A 14818-nucleotide genomic window follows, 5' to 3' on the forward strand; every position below is an offset into this window, starting at 1 on the left:
CACACAGTAAGGATGCAGGGTGACCTTGAATCATCCAGCAGCCTTCAAAGGAGACCTATCAGTTGTATGACCTAAAAGGCAACAGCTGTGTAATGTTTTTTGTTCTGGTAAAACACCTGCATTCTCAACTTTGTTGGATTCCCGCACCAGATTTCTGTGGGGTGATTATTAAATGATGAGATGAATCCCCCAAATACCTACTGGCACTCTTTTACGAATGAGGCAGTGCTTCCAACACTGTTGTCGTTTTAACTCCTGCCTCACGTAGAAAATACCACAGAAGTGACGACGCTTTTATATGGCGCACCAAGGGAGTGAACGGGGCTGCCTCTGGATGACCAGATGGTGGCCTTGGCTTCCGGGAGGGCTACAGGGAACTTGTAGAACTCAGAGCACTTGTTCTCAGGGATTCACGGTATCCGAGCTGGGAAGCTCTGCCCCACATTAAGATGGCATCACCTTGAGTCCTTTTGTAGGCACGCTGAATATTTAGGCCCGTTTTCCTGTAGCAGTTCGTCAATTGGATGGTTGGGTTATGAGTGCATTCCCAGCGTGGAGAGTCTGCAGTCCTTTTCAGTTGTATGTTGGTTCATCAGAAGTGTGAGGAGTGTGTTGTGCCTCGTGTTTTCAGTGGGAAGAGGTTTTCCTCGCTGCGGGGGCCGGTGGAGGGGGGGGGGGCAGCAGCTCATCTCTGCCCTCACAGCACTCCTGGCAGCCAGATGGTGAGGCAGGGGCCTCCCAGTCCATGGCGGACCTTGCCTGAGGACTGGTAACCATAACCTGCACGTCTACCGCTCGGTAAAAGTATGTGTACATCTCTCTGGGTCTTCATAAAACCTATGGGTTTCAAACTTCGTTTTGCATCAGAATCATCAGATGTTTGTTAAAATGCAGCTTTTGAATGATCACCTCTAGAGATGCTAATTCAGGAAATGTAAGGTGCCAGTCCCAGTTCATTTTTAACACGCACACCCAGGAGATGGGGGCAAGTGATCGATATACTAGGTTTTGAGAATTATTACTGAATATAAACACCTTTCTCTGGAGTAATAATTCAGCATGTTGCCAATTGGGGAACATCGGCATCTATCCCACATGGCTTATTCTCATGAAATCTGTTCTGCAGCTGCTTGTAATTGCCTTTCTAAATTAGGTGCTATCTCTATTAAAAATCATGGAATGTTTCAAGCTCCCGTGTTGTTTAAGCCTGCTTAGACATAACCCCAGAAACATAATAAAGCATGCTTTAAATATCTGCCAAATGCTTGTGTTACCTTGCAAGGCAAATGCCTATCGCTAACCTAAATCCCATGAAAAATTTCAGTCTGTTCAGTTCATTATAGGCCATTAAAATGGGTTCTCAAATTGTAGGACCAGCATTTCTACTCAGAATTACATTGAGCAGTTGCAGGAGTTGCAACTGTTAATCTGATTTCTGTTTCGAGGCTGAATCAGGTTTACGAGTCACGCCAAGAGCTAGTCTGTCGCTGAGGAGCGCTTCGTTATACAGACGGGAAAACAAGCTGACATAAACGTGAGACAATAAGCATATAAAAATCTCTTTACTTTGCAGAACTGCAAGATCAAGGAGAATAGCATCAATTTGGAGCCAAAAGTTCTAAAAGATGACAAATGCCGATTAGGAATCTTTACGAACTTTGTTTTGCTTTCTGAGACTTTCTGAGCCCGAGGGTTTGGCATCAGCAACTGGAGAGAGTCCTTTTGGTGACTTACCATTACCTGGCTACGGAAAGCCTGTTTCCCCTTTCAGTCAGTGGGCTTTACCAGATGTGGAGCAGGAGCTGTGGAAGTTTAAAAGTATCCCAGCTCTTGGACATCTGAGTCAAATCCGTGCAGTTGTGAGTGTGCACCAGAGAGAAGCTCATTTTGGGTTAAAACACTCACAGTTGTTAGTGCCAACCACTGCGATGCCAGGGCAGGCATTCAAAGTGTAAGGTGTGTGACTATGTCATTGTTGTATGCCAGCGAAGTTGCTGGAACAGTAGTGTAACAGGGTCTCATTTTATCTCCTCAAATGGCATTGATTCCTGACTCAGGAAACTCTTTGACATATAGTGGAAAAGCAGTGACATCTGTTCTCTTTTCTATGGCGACATGAAAGTAAGGTAGGCTTGCTCTTCCTATGATACAGGGTCTTTATTCCATAATGCTCACCTTACTGGTTAAGGCTTTTCATTTCGTAAGAGGATTGATTGATTGATTGACTGATGATTTCTGAATTGTTTTCCAGAGGATTTTTCCTTGGCATTTTGGTAACGTCCACTGTATTGACCATTCTATTACTTTTCTTCACCAACATATGTTCCTTATGCTAAATAATAATTTAATAGGCTTATTAATCAAAATGTCTTATTTTTAGTCATTAGATAAATAGTAGACCATGTTTACCTCTCTTAGGCCATGTTTATGAAAACACTATTAAAACAACTGCTAATGTATCATCTCAAAAGGAATGAAATCTTGCCATTTGCAACTACGTGGATGGAGCTAGAGTGTATTATGCTAAGAGAAATAAGTCAGTCAGAGAAAGACAAATATATGATTTCACTCATATGTGGAGTTTAAGAAACAAAACAGATGAACATAGGGGAAGGGAAGCAAAAATAAAAACAGAGAGGGAGACAAACTATAAGGGTATCTTAAATACAGAGAACAAACTGAGGGTTTCTAGCAGGGTATTGGGTGGAAGGATGAACAGTAAGGAGGGAACTTGTTGGGATGAGCACTGGGTGTTATGTTTAAGCGATGAATCACTAAATTCTATTCCTGAAATCATGATTACACTGTATATTAACTAACTTGGATTTAAATAAAAGTAAATAAATAAGTTTAAATTAAAAATAAAAACCACTGCTAATGTATAATCTCAAAAAGAACTTAAATTTATTTATTCATTTATTTTTTTTAAATTAATGTTTATTTATTTTTGAGAGAGACACAGAGTGTGAGCAGGGGAGGGGCAGAGAGACAGGGAGACACAGAATCTGAAGCAAGCTCTAGGCTCTGAGCTGTCAGCACAGAGCTCCATGTGGGTGGGGCTAGAACTCACAAACCACGAGATCATGACCTGAGCCAAAGTTGGATGCTTAACTGACTGAGCCACCCAGGCATCCCAAAAGGAACTTAATTTTAAAGACTATTTGGGGCACGTGGGTGGCTCAGCTCAGTCAGTTAAGTGTCCAGCTCTTGATTTCGGCTCAGGTCATATCTCTGGCTCAGGTCATGATCTTAACCATTTGTGATGACAGTGTGGAGCCTGCTTGGGATTCTGTCTCCCTCTTTCTCTGCCCCTACAGCCCCCCCCCCCCAAATAAAGAAACCTAAAGTAAAATAAAGACTCTTTATTCAAATCTTAACATAGACATAAAAAGTTTTAATCCCGCTGGTTTTATTTGCCACCTTTTCTGAGTTGAAGATGGTAACCTCTTTGTCCTGAAGCTGTGCACGCACACACGCTTCTTCGATTGTAGGAGGCATTTGGAGACCGTTCAAGTACTCTTAGGAGTCCTCTAAAGTACAAACCCTAAGATTCTCTTTCTCTGATTTTTTTACCTGTGAGTGACCTCGGTCCAGAAATTTAAAAAAAGCAGAAGAATGCTGGGGGCATGCAAAGAGACCTCCTTTTCACGTCCAAAACAGAAATCCCTACATTTTTTTATAGCTCTTGCTACTTTCCTTGTGTCTCCTCTCTTTACTGGGGAGTACAGGTACTTTTCAGCTCTAACAAAACCCCTGTGCAACTAGAATAAACTCTGCGGAGAGAGAAGGCGGGGTTATTTCAAGCTAGGAGCCACACCAGACTCATGCTGGATTTAGAGAGATGGCTGAAATCTCTGAATTGAAGCAAAATCATTGGTTCACATTTTTTTCAATATTGTTTTTTTTTTTTTAACTTACTGGGGACTGACAGGCATAATTGGCTAGGGATTGTTTTTAAATGGAAAATAAACAAACTTGAAATACAGCTATTTGCATTCACATGCCATCCTCTTACTGTGTATTTACCCTTCTGATGTTTGTTTTGCTAATATTACTACAAAGCATATTTAGAGTAAGATAGTAAGACGGCTAAAGCATGACACGTTAATTACAGAGAAAAAGAGGATGCTGACTCATAAAGAATACATTTTTTCACTTGAGTGGATTCCACTGTCTTAATTAAAAGCCTAAAGAGGGTTCTTGAGTAGGGTTTTACCTATGACTGTATTTCAGTTCAAGCTAAAGAAATGTTGAAATATATTGGTTCTTCACAGTTCTAAAATCTCAAGGGAAATTGCTGTATTCCAGGTACTTTTCTAGGTGTTTTGAACCTACGTTAGCTCACTTACTCTTCCTAGCACCTCACGTGGGGTAGGTGCTATTATTACACACCCATTCTACAAAACATAGAACGTCTCTTGGTTGCAGATTACACAACTAACAGTAAATAACAGTAACAGACCTGGATTACAGTCTGTTACTGGATTACTGGATTACTACAGACCTAAATAGCAGACCTGGATTACAACCCAGGCAGTCTGGCTGCTGTCTGGGTGGTAACTGTTACTCTAAAAGCTAGTTTGAAACTTGAAGCAAACAGGTTACTTAAAGAAAACAAGTGACAGTAGATAATTTTATCACCAAATAGAAGTAATTGGTCAATAGTGGAAGCTGCTGTGTGTGCAGCACTTTCTGTCCATTTATTGAGTCCTCAAAATGCCTATGAGGACAAGGATGGATTTTCCTCATTTTACAGTTGGTGCAGCTGAGAAGTAGGGAAGTTCGGGAACTTGCTAGAGATGGTTTAGAATTAAGTAGCACAGCTAAAATTGCAGCCAAGCCTGTTCACTTCCAAAGACCATACATGTACCCACGCTTTCTCTGTGTTACGATTCACTACCCCCATGCCCAATCAGCTTGTACCTCCTTCCTGAATAAATCTGTTGGCAATAGAAAGTGTTGATCAAGAGGAGAAAATAGAGGAGTTTTTATGTAGAGCAAAACAGTGGTATTAAAATACAGCATAAAAATATTTTTGGTCGTCTTTTTTTTGAAGAAAATCTGTCAAGAAGCATATCTTGTACCACGTTCCAGAGAGTATTATGTTATCACAGAGCGTGGATGTTCTACTGTGGAAGTACTTTGTCCATAATTGGAAGACCTGTACAGCTAGAATAACTTTGTGCTTAGGAAACTGAATCCTAGATCAAGGATTTCATTTTTGCACAGAGAAAGAGCTCCATCACAGCACCTAGTCAGTCAGAATTAGCAATGAAAATCCTAACCTTGTAGGAGAGAGAAATACTGGTTGCCCAATTGAGAAACCAATTTTTATTTTAAATAAAATACAAAAAAAATAAGAATAAGATTCTTCATGCCTGACATTGTCAATAGGAGACTGATGTACTGTATTCTGGAAAAATGCAAGGGTAGAAACCTTGACTCTACTTCAAGGTAATTGAATTTAATTGTGGATTTTAGTGTCAGTAAGACCTGGTATGATACTTGCTCTACAGATTTGGCATTGACTTCTTTAAGTTTCAGTGGTTATAATGTTAACAGAACCTTCTTACAGTGATTGTTATTAAATATTGGACATAGAAAGAGCTCAGCCAGCCTTTGGTACATAGTATGTTCTTAAAATTTTTCTTATTATTAACTTCTTCATTTCTGGATGTGCTTAATTAGGGTTCTATTTACTTCAGTGGTTCTGTTCATCCATTTATTTTATAATGCTTGTTCTAGTAGACTGCTCAGATGACCCCACTGCCCCACCCCTCCAACTTTCTAGCTAAATGAAATATCATGTAGAACCCCCAAGGGACTATTAGTCATTTTTAATTTTAAGGAATTAGCAGAATCAACATATTAAGTAGAAATAAAAACATCCAGTAAACGTTTCTTCTACAGTCCTTTATTTGAACTGTGTTTGGTAAAGATAAATATTCATGTTTATATATTCCCAAGGTTTATATAGGTTCAATTCAATGAAATATTATGAGTTAAAGTAGGGAAAATGGAAAGCGAACATCCTTCTATAATGAAGCAACATAAATGATGTAAGAAAATAGATAGCTTCCATTTTGCTTCTGTTGGGATGGATTATGGCAGATCCAGGCATGAAGAAATATTTTGGGTCAAAGGTCTTATTTTCTTTTTCTGTCTCTATTCTCTTCTAGAAAATGGTCCTTTTCTTACATTTCATAAAATAAATCATTGGCATTGTATTTGGGCATAAGAATACAACAGAACTTTCTTCATACTTAAGTCTTATAACTTTATTTTAATAAAATTTACTTTAAGGAAAACTGTGCTTTATTGAAACCACAAAAATGTAAAACTATCATTAGTGGGCAATTCTGATCATGAAAGCTGAATTATTCAGAAAATTCTGAGACTTAATGTTAACCTTTGACCTCAAAGGCTAAAGACAAAGAAGTTTGTCTTATTTTTTTTTTTCTTTTTTTCCTTTTCACAAACCATTCGTTAGAACTTTTAGGAAATCTACAATAATGTAATTGGGCTTTTTTTTATTACTTTGAAAAATGCCAATTTTAAACTATGCCACGGCACTGTATGATTTTCTTCCTAATAAATATTAATATAGTTATCCACAAACAACTTTTTTCAGTGGTCACAATAGATAGCTGGTGGGATAGATTTATGGACTCAAATAATATTATTTCTAATTTAGCATAAAACAAGTTTAGAAGATCACATAAGCTAATTTAAGCATAGTAAGCTGACTTTGGCATGTTCTAATTACCAAGTATAACTTTAGCACAGTCTTTACAGAGAAAGCAAACTTTTCTATTAGCATTTCAGTTAATGTCCTATCTGCAATCATCAGTGGTATACCTCCTCTCCCAACTTTTATGGAATAAGAGCCTCTATGTCTTTTAATTCTATTACTCTTGGGAAAAGATTTGTTTTTATTTTGTAATAACAGTAATTCTTCCCCATTCTCAAATAAGCAGTATTCTTTCGCATTTGTGATAAGTTGTTTTTAGTATGAACTTAGGGAGTTCAGATCTCAATGAAAATTTTACATGTGTCACTGGAAATGATCTTTCTAAGAAGTAGGGAACATGTATTTATTGCAGACTTACAGTGTGTTAGCATCATTGTGTCGTCACCGTTCAGCTAGAGAATTAAATTAGTGCCTTTTTAATTAAGACAATACAACTTCTTTATATTTTGTTGGGACATTTGGTTTCGTGTGTATTTGCCTTTTTCTTAATTAAAACTTAACAGAAGTATGATCAGGGTCTTTAAGAAACTCAGGATATATTTATAAAGGTAACAATACATAAGAAACAATATGACATAAATATAGAGTATTATAAAGCATTACAGTGTGTAAACCAGGTATCATAGCCTAGATAGTTCCAGGAAATTGGAGAGTGGGATATATTTTGAACTCTGAGAATGGAATAGATTAGGTTGAAAATTTTCAAATACTTCAAATTTAGCTTTAAAGAAAATAGTTAGTCTGTGCTTAGTTCCCTTTAATGCCATTTTTGTCCCTGATTTAAGGATAAAGCTCTGAATTAAGATTGTAATGATTCCATTCCATTTTACAGCATTGTTGGCATGTTTAGATTAGCATCAGGTCATTCCTGGTCAGAAAGAGTCGGAATCAATACAGCCTACACATTTGACCTGGTTAAGCCAGGAAGAGCTTCCCAGAATTGAGTTTGCTTCTCCTGGGCCAGTCTCAGTGTCAATCCCAAATCCCAGAGCTAAGGTAGTTTGTATGCTACTTGATTAAATGGTAGGGGTTTCAAAATAGTTTCTTTCCTTAAATTGTAGTTCGGTAACCAGTGAAACTCTTCATGAAAACATGCCCCAATTTGAAGTTGAATTATTCAGTAGCTACATTTGCTAACATGTAACATAGTTCACCTTAATACCGTTCTTAGCTTTAAAAATCTCTTTTCAGAACAGTAAATGAAAATTGGTAATGAAGAAACTGGATATTTATAGATGTTCTTAGTAGGAGTTACATCTTAGTAGAACTAAAAATCCTTTCTCACAGTAGTGGTAATGTTTGTTTTTAAATGAAGAAAGACAATTGGTGAGATGCAGTGCTGAACACCTATTTTTTTTCAGAGACCAGCATCCTGATGATGTCAAAGAAGACTTTGAAGAGAGACCAGAAAGTGAAATGAGGACATCACATGAAGCCAGAGGTAGCCATAATCATCTTGTATTAGGGATGCATATTACTATGAATACTCATCAGAATCTAGTGGAATATAGCAGTCACTTTTATATTAAAGATAAACTTCATTTAGTTGATTTGTTGTGTTATCACAGGCTATAAAAGTTTACTGTTCAGGGTAGACAGTTGACCTTGAAGAACATGGGTTTGAACTATGTGGGTCCATGTATACACAGATTTTTTTCTTAGTAAATACGGTACAGTCCTGTAAATGTATTTTCTCTTCTTTATGATTTTGTTAATAACATTTTCTTTTATCTAGATTACTTTATTATAAGAATATAGTATTAGATACATATAATATACAAACTATGTGTTAACTGGTTAGGTTATTGATAAGGCTTCTAGTCAACAATAGGCTATTAGCGGTTAAATTGAGGGGCAGGGGGAATCAAAAGTTATACACAAATTAAAAAAAAAAAGTTATACACAGATTTTTGGCTATCCAGGGGTAAGTGTCCTTAACCCCTGCATTGCTGAAGGGTCAACTGTTGTATGTAATTTATAATGATATGGATTCATCTGTGATCTGTATTTACAGCTTCTCTTACATACTGTACAATATATATTATATATAAACTTTGGGTAATACTACATTTGGTTCTTGTCATATATTTCTATTGGGATTGTTGATGTCATTTGCTTCCTATGCTTAAAGCTGATCTTAGAATGTGTATTGAAATCCAAATGGAATTAATATGGTCTTAATCTAATACCACAAAATGAAAAGAAAATCATTTGAACAAATAGTTTAGGTCGTAATGGAGAAAGTAATTTGTCTTACATCTTTGCTAAAAGGACATAATGATGGCTTAACTAAGTAATGAAATCATAATGACTGTTAGTCATAGTATAGATTGTATTTATAATTTACACAAAATTATTATTTTTTATGAGAAAGTGTTAGCCTGACTGTGAGTTTAATGATTGTCCCTGGGGACTTTGCATTTCATGTGTATTTTTTGCTTTAGATTATTATGTAAGATTTGAGAATGGCACCTAATGACTGTTTGCCCGCCGTGTCCTATTCCACAAGTGATGCTTTGATTTCCATATCTGATTTTTAGAAGGCAGTAATTTGTGATTAATTTAAAAGTTCCATCTCTGCTGTCTTCAGCATGTTCTGGTGTGTTTAATGTAACCCTATATACAAACCCTACCAATGGCCAGGGTTTGAATCCCTGCCCTGCTACCTGCTAGCTGCGCGATTGTGGACATTTCACTGAAAAACCTCTCAGTGCTTCTGCTTTTCTTTTCTTTTTTTTTTTTTAAACTTTCTCAGCTCATTTATTAGCAAGTCATGATGACAAAGGTTCCCAACCAAATAGGAGTGCAGTTTGAGCCAGCTAAAAACAAAAAAGTCCAATTCTAAACAAATCTCATGTTGTTTCCATGCATTCACACTCTTAACATTCAAACTCTTCCTATGCTTATCTCAGAGATGTCTGTCGTGGCACTCCTGCCTGCATCTACCATCTTCTAGGAGCAGTAGTTTCTGTCTCTCTGAATCCTGGTTCCACCATTGAGTTTCAGTGAAATCTGCAGTGAAAATCAGTTCAACAGTTTCTTTTTTTTTTTTTTTTTAATTTATTGTTGGTAATTAACCAATTCAATAAACACAGGTAGTCCTTAATTCAAAAAACAGACACTAAGATGGACCCAGGATTAAATATTGGAGCTTAATGACTCTTTCTCACTCTTCTATGTGGCCATATTTTCCAAAACATTTTTCTTTTCTTTCTTTTCTTTTCTTTCTTTTCTTTTTCTTTTCTTTCTTTTCTTTTTCTTTTCTTTCTTTTCTTTCTTTTCTTTTCTTTTTCTTTCTTTCTTTCTTTCTTTCTTTCTTTCTTTCTTTCTTTCTTTCTTTCAATTTACATCCAAGTTAGTTAGCATGTAGTGCAACAATGATTTCAGGAGTAGATTCCTTAGTGCCCCTTACCCATACAGCCCATCCCCCCTCCCACAACCCCTCCAGTAACCCTCTGTTTGTTCTCCGTACTTAGAGTCTCTTCTGTTTTGTCCCCCTCCCTGTTTATCTACCCAAAAGGATAATAATGATGGTAACTCCCTCCCACTTGTCATGACAATTAAGTGCATTTGCAACTTCCTTCAAACAGTGCCTGGCACACAGTAAGCACTATGCAAGTATTTGATTATTTTAAATGTTTCTGGCCACTTAGAAAGGAAGAAAAACATTTACTTTGTGAGGGTTGTGTCATCAAGGTATATTGGATTCTGGAACAAAGGTTTGTCTTTCCTTGTGGTTGGTGGTTAGGAGCACAGCCTTAATTACTGTCAGGGCTCCACCACTTACTGGCTGTGTGGCTGGCTCTCTGTTTCACTTTCCTCCTTTGTAAAGTTAATGTAGTAATAGTAGCCACATCATTGGATTGTCATGAGGATTAAATGCATCAGCTGCTGCTGCCGCTGGTAGGAGGGCAATAGTATTGCAATGACTGTTTATTGCATGGAATTGTCTCATTGAAAATTCAGATAGATTCATAATAGAATCTTAGGCTCTGAACTTTTGGAGAGAGTAATAATTTAATAAGCTCTTCAGTCTCTTCCTAACTTGGTGATTGAATTAACTTTTTATTTGATTTGCTGAGCTGATTTTAATAATTGTTTTCTGGAAAGAGTCTGGAGAATTATTTTTCTCTAATAGAGAATTTGGCTCGATTAACATATGATACGCATGGTGATCTCTCTTTATCTTTTCAAACTTTGTATATTTTCGTCCTGTTTTTCTCTATTTGAATTGCCTGAGTGTTTCTGTTTTATCCTTTCCAGAAACACTACTACTAGGGTTCACATATAGCTCTTAATTATTGCTCTCACCTACAAAAGCTACAGTGCAATATGCATATGTTATTTACGATCTTATTTTTTATTAGTAAAAGAAAAGGGGCCTGATAAAATAAGTTGATTTGAGAATTTTTTGTAAGTTTATTTATTTATTTTGAGAGAGAGAACACAAGCAAGGGGCAGAAGGAGAAGAAGAGAGAGAATCTCAGGCTCCATGCTGCCAGAGCAGAGCACAACTTGGGGCTCAGTCTCACAAACTGTGAGATCATGACCTGAACCAAAGTCGAGAGTCAGATGCTTAACCGACTGAGCCACCCAGGCATCACACTTTGAGAAATTTTGCTCGTATGTTCCTAAGTGAGATTTGACTATTAATATCTCATCCATTTTTAGCCTCTTAAAATGAACTTGCTATCTTTCCTTCATTATCAAATTTTTGAAACATTTTATATAAAACTTTCATAAAACTAATTCCATCTATAGTGAAATCATGTTGTGATTATCAGCTGGTCTTTAAATCCAGGAACTTCTTTCAGTTCTAATTTTGGTTATTACTTATGCTCTATGTTTTCTCTCTGTTGACTGGTAATACCAATTATTCTTGAGTTAGAGCCAAGGGATTATATTTGTGTTCAAAATATTTAACCATTGGTTTTTGCACAAGACAATTAGCATCAACACTGATCTTAGTTCTGGAGGAGAGTTCTGGAAGCTCTCCACTATACCAAGAGTTATGCTTAGTTGCTGGATCTTTCGGAAGTCCAATAAGGACATGGCTGCACTGGGGGCTGGAAGGGGGCACTCTACCAACCAATATGGAAGTATTTTAATAACAAATATTTTTTGATGTTCTGCTCATGTTTCTCAAGTGGAAATATCTCACTCAGCTTCTTGCTCTATCAAGTCTACTGCTTACTGCCTTTAACATGAATTTTAGCAGTGGCAGTTTTTATTTCCCTTTAATTTGTTACATTGACTTGTTCCCTTTCATAGCCTTTTTTTGTTTTGTAGGGGTCATATCCCCTTGTGCTTCACTAAAATCATGAAATTCCTCTGTCAAATAAATCAGTGCTCCTCTTCCGATGTTTTTGTCAGAGGCAGAGGCCCCATGGTGATTGTTCCCTATTTTACTGTTTTTGAATCCAGAGAATTTTTCCCAGGTCTTTTGTGAAGAACACTTATGACACTCCCATTTGGGTACAAGTAGAATTCTTCTTTCAAACATGAGCCTAGAGGTCAGGTAGCTATACCCCACCCCGGGTCTACATTCTTGAACCTCATAGATGCTCACCAGCAGTCATTCCCAATCACATCCCTCCAGTGGCGGAAGGAGCCGTTCCCAAATCTAGCCTGTCTGGGGGGTGGTGCAAGGGATAGGAGAGAGCCCAGTGCAGTTTGTGTATTATTTAGGATAGAGGAGACTGAAAAAAAGCCACCTTAAGTTTCTTTATAACGGCAACAGGATTTAAGACTCAGTAGGTCCATGAGAACTATTTTATTTGGAGTCTGGGAGCAAATTGATATTTAAAAAAAAAAAAAAAACTTCCTCCTAAAAAAATCCTCCCACCCTGTTTCTTCAGTTAACTCAGGTTAATTCCTTGCAATATGTGTAATTATAAGCCCGTTTGGTTTTTTTTAGTTGATTTCATTTGGATAGAGAACAAGCACAAGTGGGAGGGGGCAGATAGACAATCTCAAATAGGCTCTAGGCTCAGCACAGAGCTCGACGCAGGGCTCGATCCCACGACTGTGGGTGATCATGACCTGAGCTGATATCAGGTGTCAGATGCTTAACCAACTAGGCATCCCTGAGCTCTTTTATTTTTTTATGATTCTCACTATGCAACTGAATTTGACCTTTGGGGACTTTCACTGAATATAATTTATCACTTTTTTCCTTTTTTTTAAACTTCTATCTTTTTTAATGATTCATCCCATCATTGTAGGAAAGACCTTTAATAAAGGATTCTATAAATTGGCCTTCATGTTTAAACTCTTGTAATCCTGGGAAAGGTACAGTTTTGTTTTCTCTCCTGCAAGTATTCTTTCTCTTGGGCTGCTGATAATGCAGAAAGAGTTGAATTCTATTTTGTAATGTAATGTGCTAGATTCTCCCATAAAAAATCAGCCTTGCTTTTTGCTTCCATAGCAGTTGGTTTTTTATTTTGGTTGTTAACCTTGAAATGACCCTCAAGTATCTTTCATGCCCGAATTAAGTATCTTGGAGCTAATTTTTACCTCCATTCCTTGATGCTATGATCCATTTATCTTACCCAATCACTGCTGTTGTTCATCTTTTTATATTCAGTCACCAGTTAGTAACTCCATTAAAAAAAATTGGGGGGGTGGGGGAGTTGACAGATGTATTTCATTTCTTTTGTCTGGCCATATTCTTTTCACAATTAAGAGCATTATAGACTCATGGAATATTAGCCTGAAAGCATATTGACTCCTTTTCATTTTTGCTTTTTATGTCAAATGCACTCTCCACGATATGCCTTTCTTTCAAGATAGGAATAATTTCTCTCATTTGCGGACTTTACTATTTGCTAGACATCGGGATAAGCATTTTAAAGATATCACGTAATCCTCACAGCGATCCTGTTGCCTTGATTTCACCAAGATAGAGCTCGCCAGTGGCAGAGCAGGAATTTGAATCCACATTTATCAGACTCTTAAACTCACCCTCTTGACTATAACCTAGGAGGCGAAAGATCCACACTGCCACTCTCTCACAGGGTGGCTTTGGGATCGTTCCTCACCTCACCTCACGGGTAGTTACCTCCTAGCACGGTTTTGAAACTAAAATGAAGCAAAGCATTTGGAGATTTTGGTCTCAACTTCTGTCGCTGGCTTAAAGGAATAGGGATGAGTCAAGCAACAGGTCAGTGGTAGCTTATGCTGTTGGCTTGTCAACTTAGTATCTGCAGAGTCGGAAGTAGGAACCCCACTCAGAGTATAGCAAGTAGCAGAGTCTGAAAGTAGCAGAGAGCATGAGTACTTCCTTTCTCCAGCCCACCATATAGTGGTTCTACTGGGTCTTAATGGAACGGTCCTGTAGGAAGCAGGTTCTCACACTCTGTGGTGGGGAGGACACCATAGTGGAAAGTAGTCTCTTTCTACTGGGAGACTTCATGGCTGCTTTAGATGATGTTCCCATACTGAAGATTTATTGTTTTGATTCTATGTGAAACATCGGAGGATATTTCTTTCAGGATCACCTTTATCAGAAAGGTCTTCTTACAAGGGTTAATCTTTCACTTCACTTTTTCCTACCTTAAGCCAAAGCAAGGCTTTGGCTGTGCCCTCAACCAGAATTGAGAGGAGAGACATGGTGGTCAAATTTGTCGTTGCAAGTTCCTACTTTGGGCAACTACATTATTATTTACTAAACTCCATTTCAGGGAAGTCTGCAAGGTGGGGCACGTGGGTGGCTCAGTCGGCCAAGCACCTGACTCTTGAATTCGGCTCAGGTCATGGTCTCACAGTTCGTGAGACTGAGCCCCATATCGGGGCTTAGGATTCCCTCTCTCCCTCTCTGCCCCTCCTCTACTCGGGCTCCCTCGCTCTCTCCCTCTCTTTCAAAAGAAATAAACATTTTTTTTTTTTAAAAGAAAGAAAGTCTGCTAGATATGCCGTATTGGCAGACTTTTCACAGTTTCTGATACAGTGTAAGTGCTGAATATGATTTCCATATAGTAAATTGTGACGTGAATAGTAGAGGCAGGCCTTTCTTTCCATTCTCCAGGTAGCAGCCTATGGAAAATATTCCTCATTTGATAATTGTCT

The 14818-nt window shown here is 37.8% G+C and overlaps 1 protein-coding gene across 10 annotated transcripts in view; it reads left to right on the forward strand.

The window, feature by feature from the left end:
- Positions 1-14818, forward strand: part of L3MBTL3 (L3MBTL histone methyl-lysine binding protein 3) — a 128119-nt gene that overhangs the window by 98332 nt on the left and 14969 nt on the right. For all 10 annotated transcript variants that reach the window (XM_047859554.1, XM_047859548.1, XM_047859549.1 and 7 more), the window contains one exon: positions 8113-8192. In XM_047859554.1, coding sequence (XP_047715510.1) covers positions 8113-8192 — 80 coding nt within the window. The remainder of the gene's footprint in view (positions 1-8112; positions 8193-14818) is intronic.

The sequence above is a fragment of the Prionailurus viverrinus genome, chromosome B2, assembly GCF_022837055.1.
Source record: "Prionailurus viverrinus isolate Anna chromosome B2, UM_Priviv_1.0, whole genome shotgun sequence".
Taxonomy (NCBI): Eukaryota; Metazoa; Chordata; class Mammalia; order Carnivora; family Felidae; genus Prionailurus; species Prionailurus viverrinus.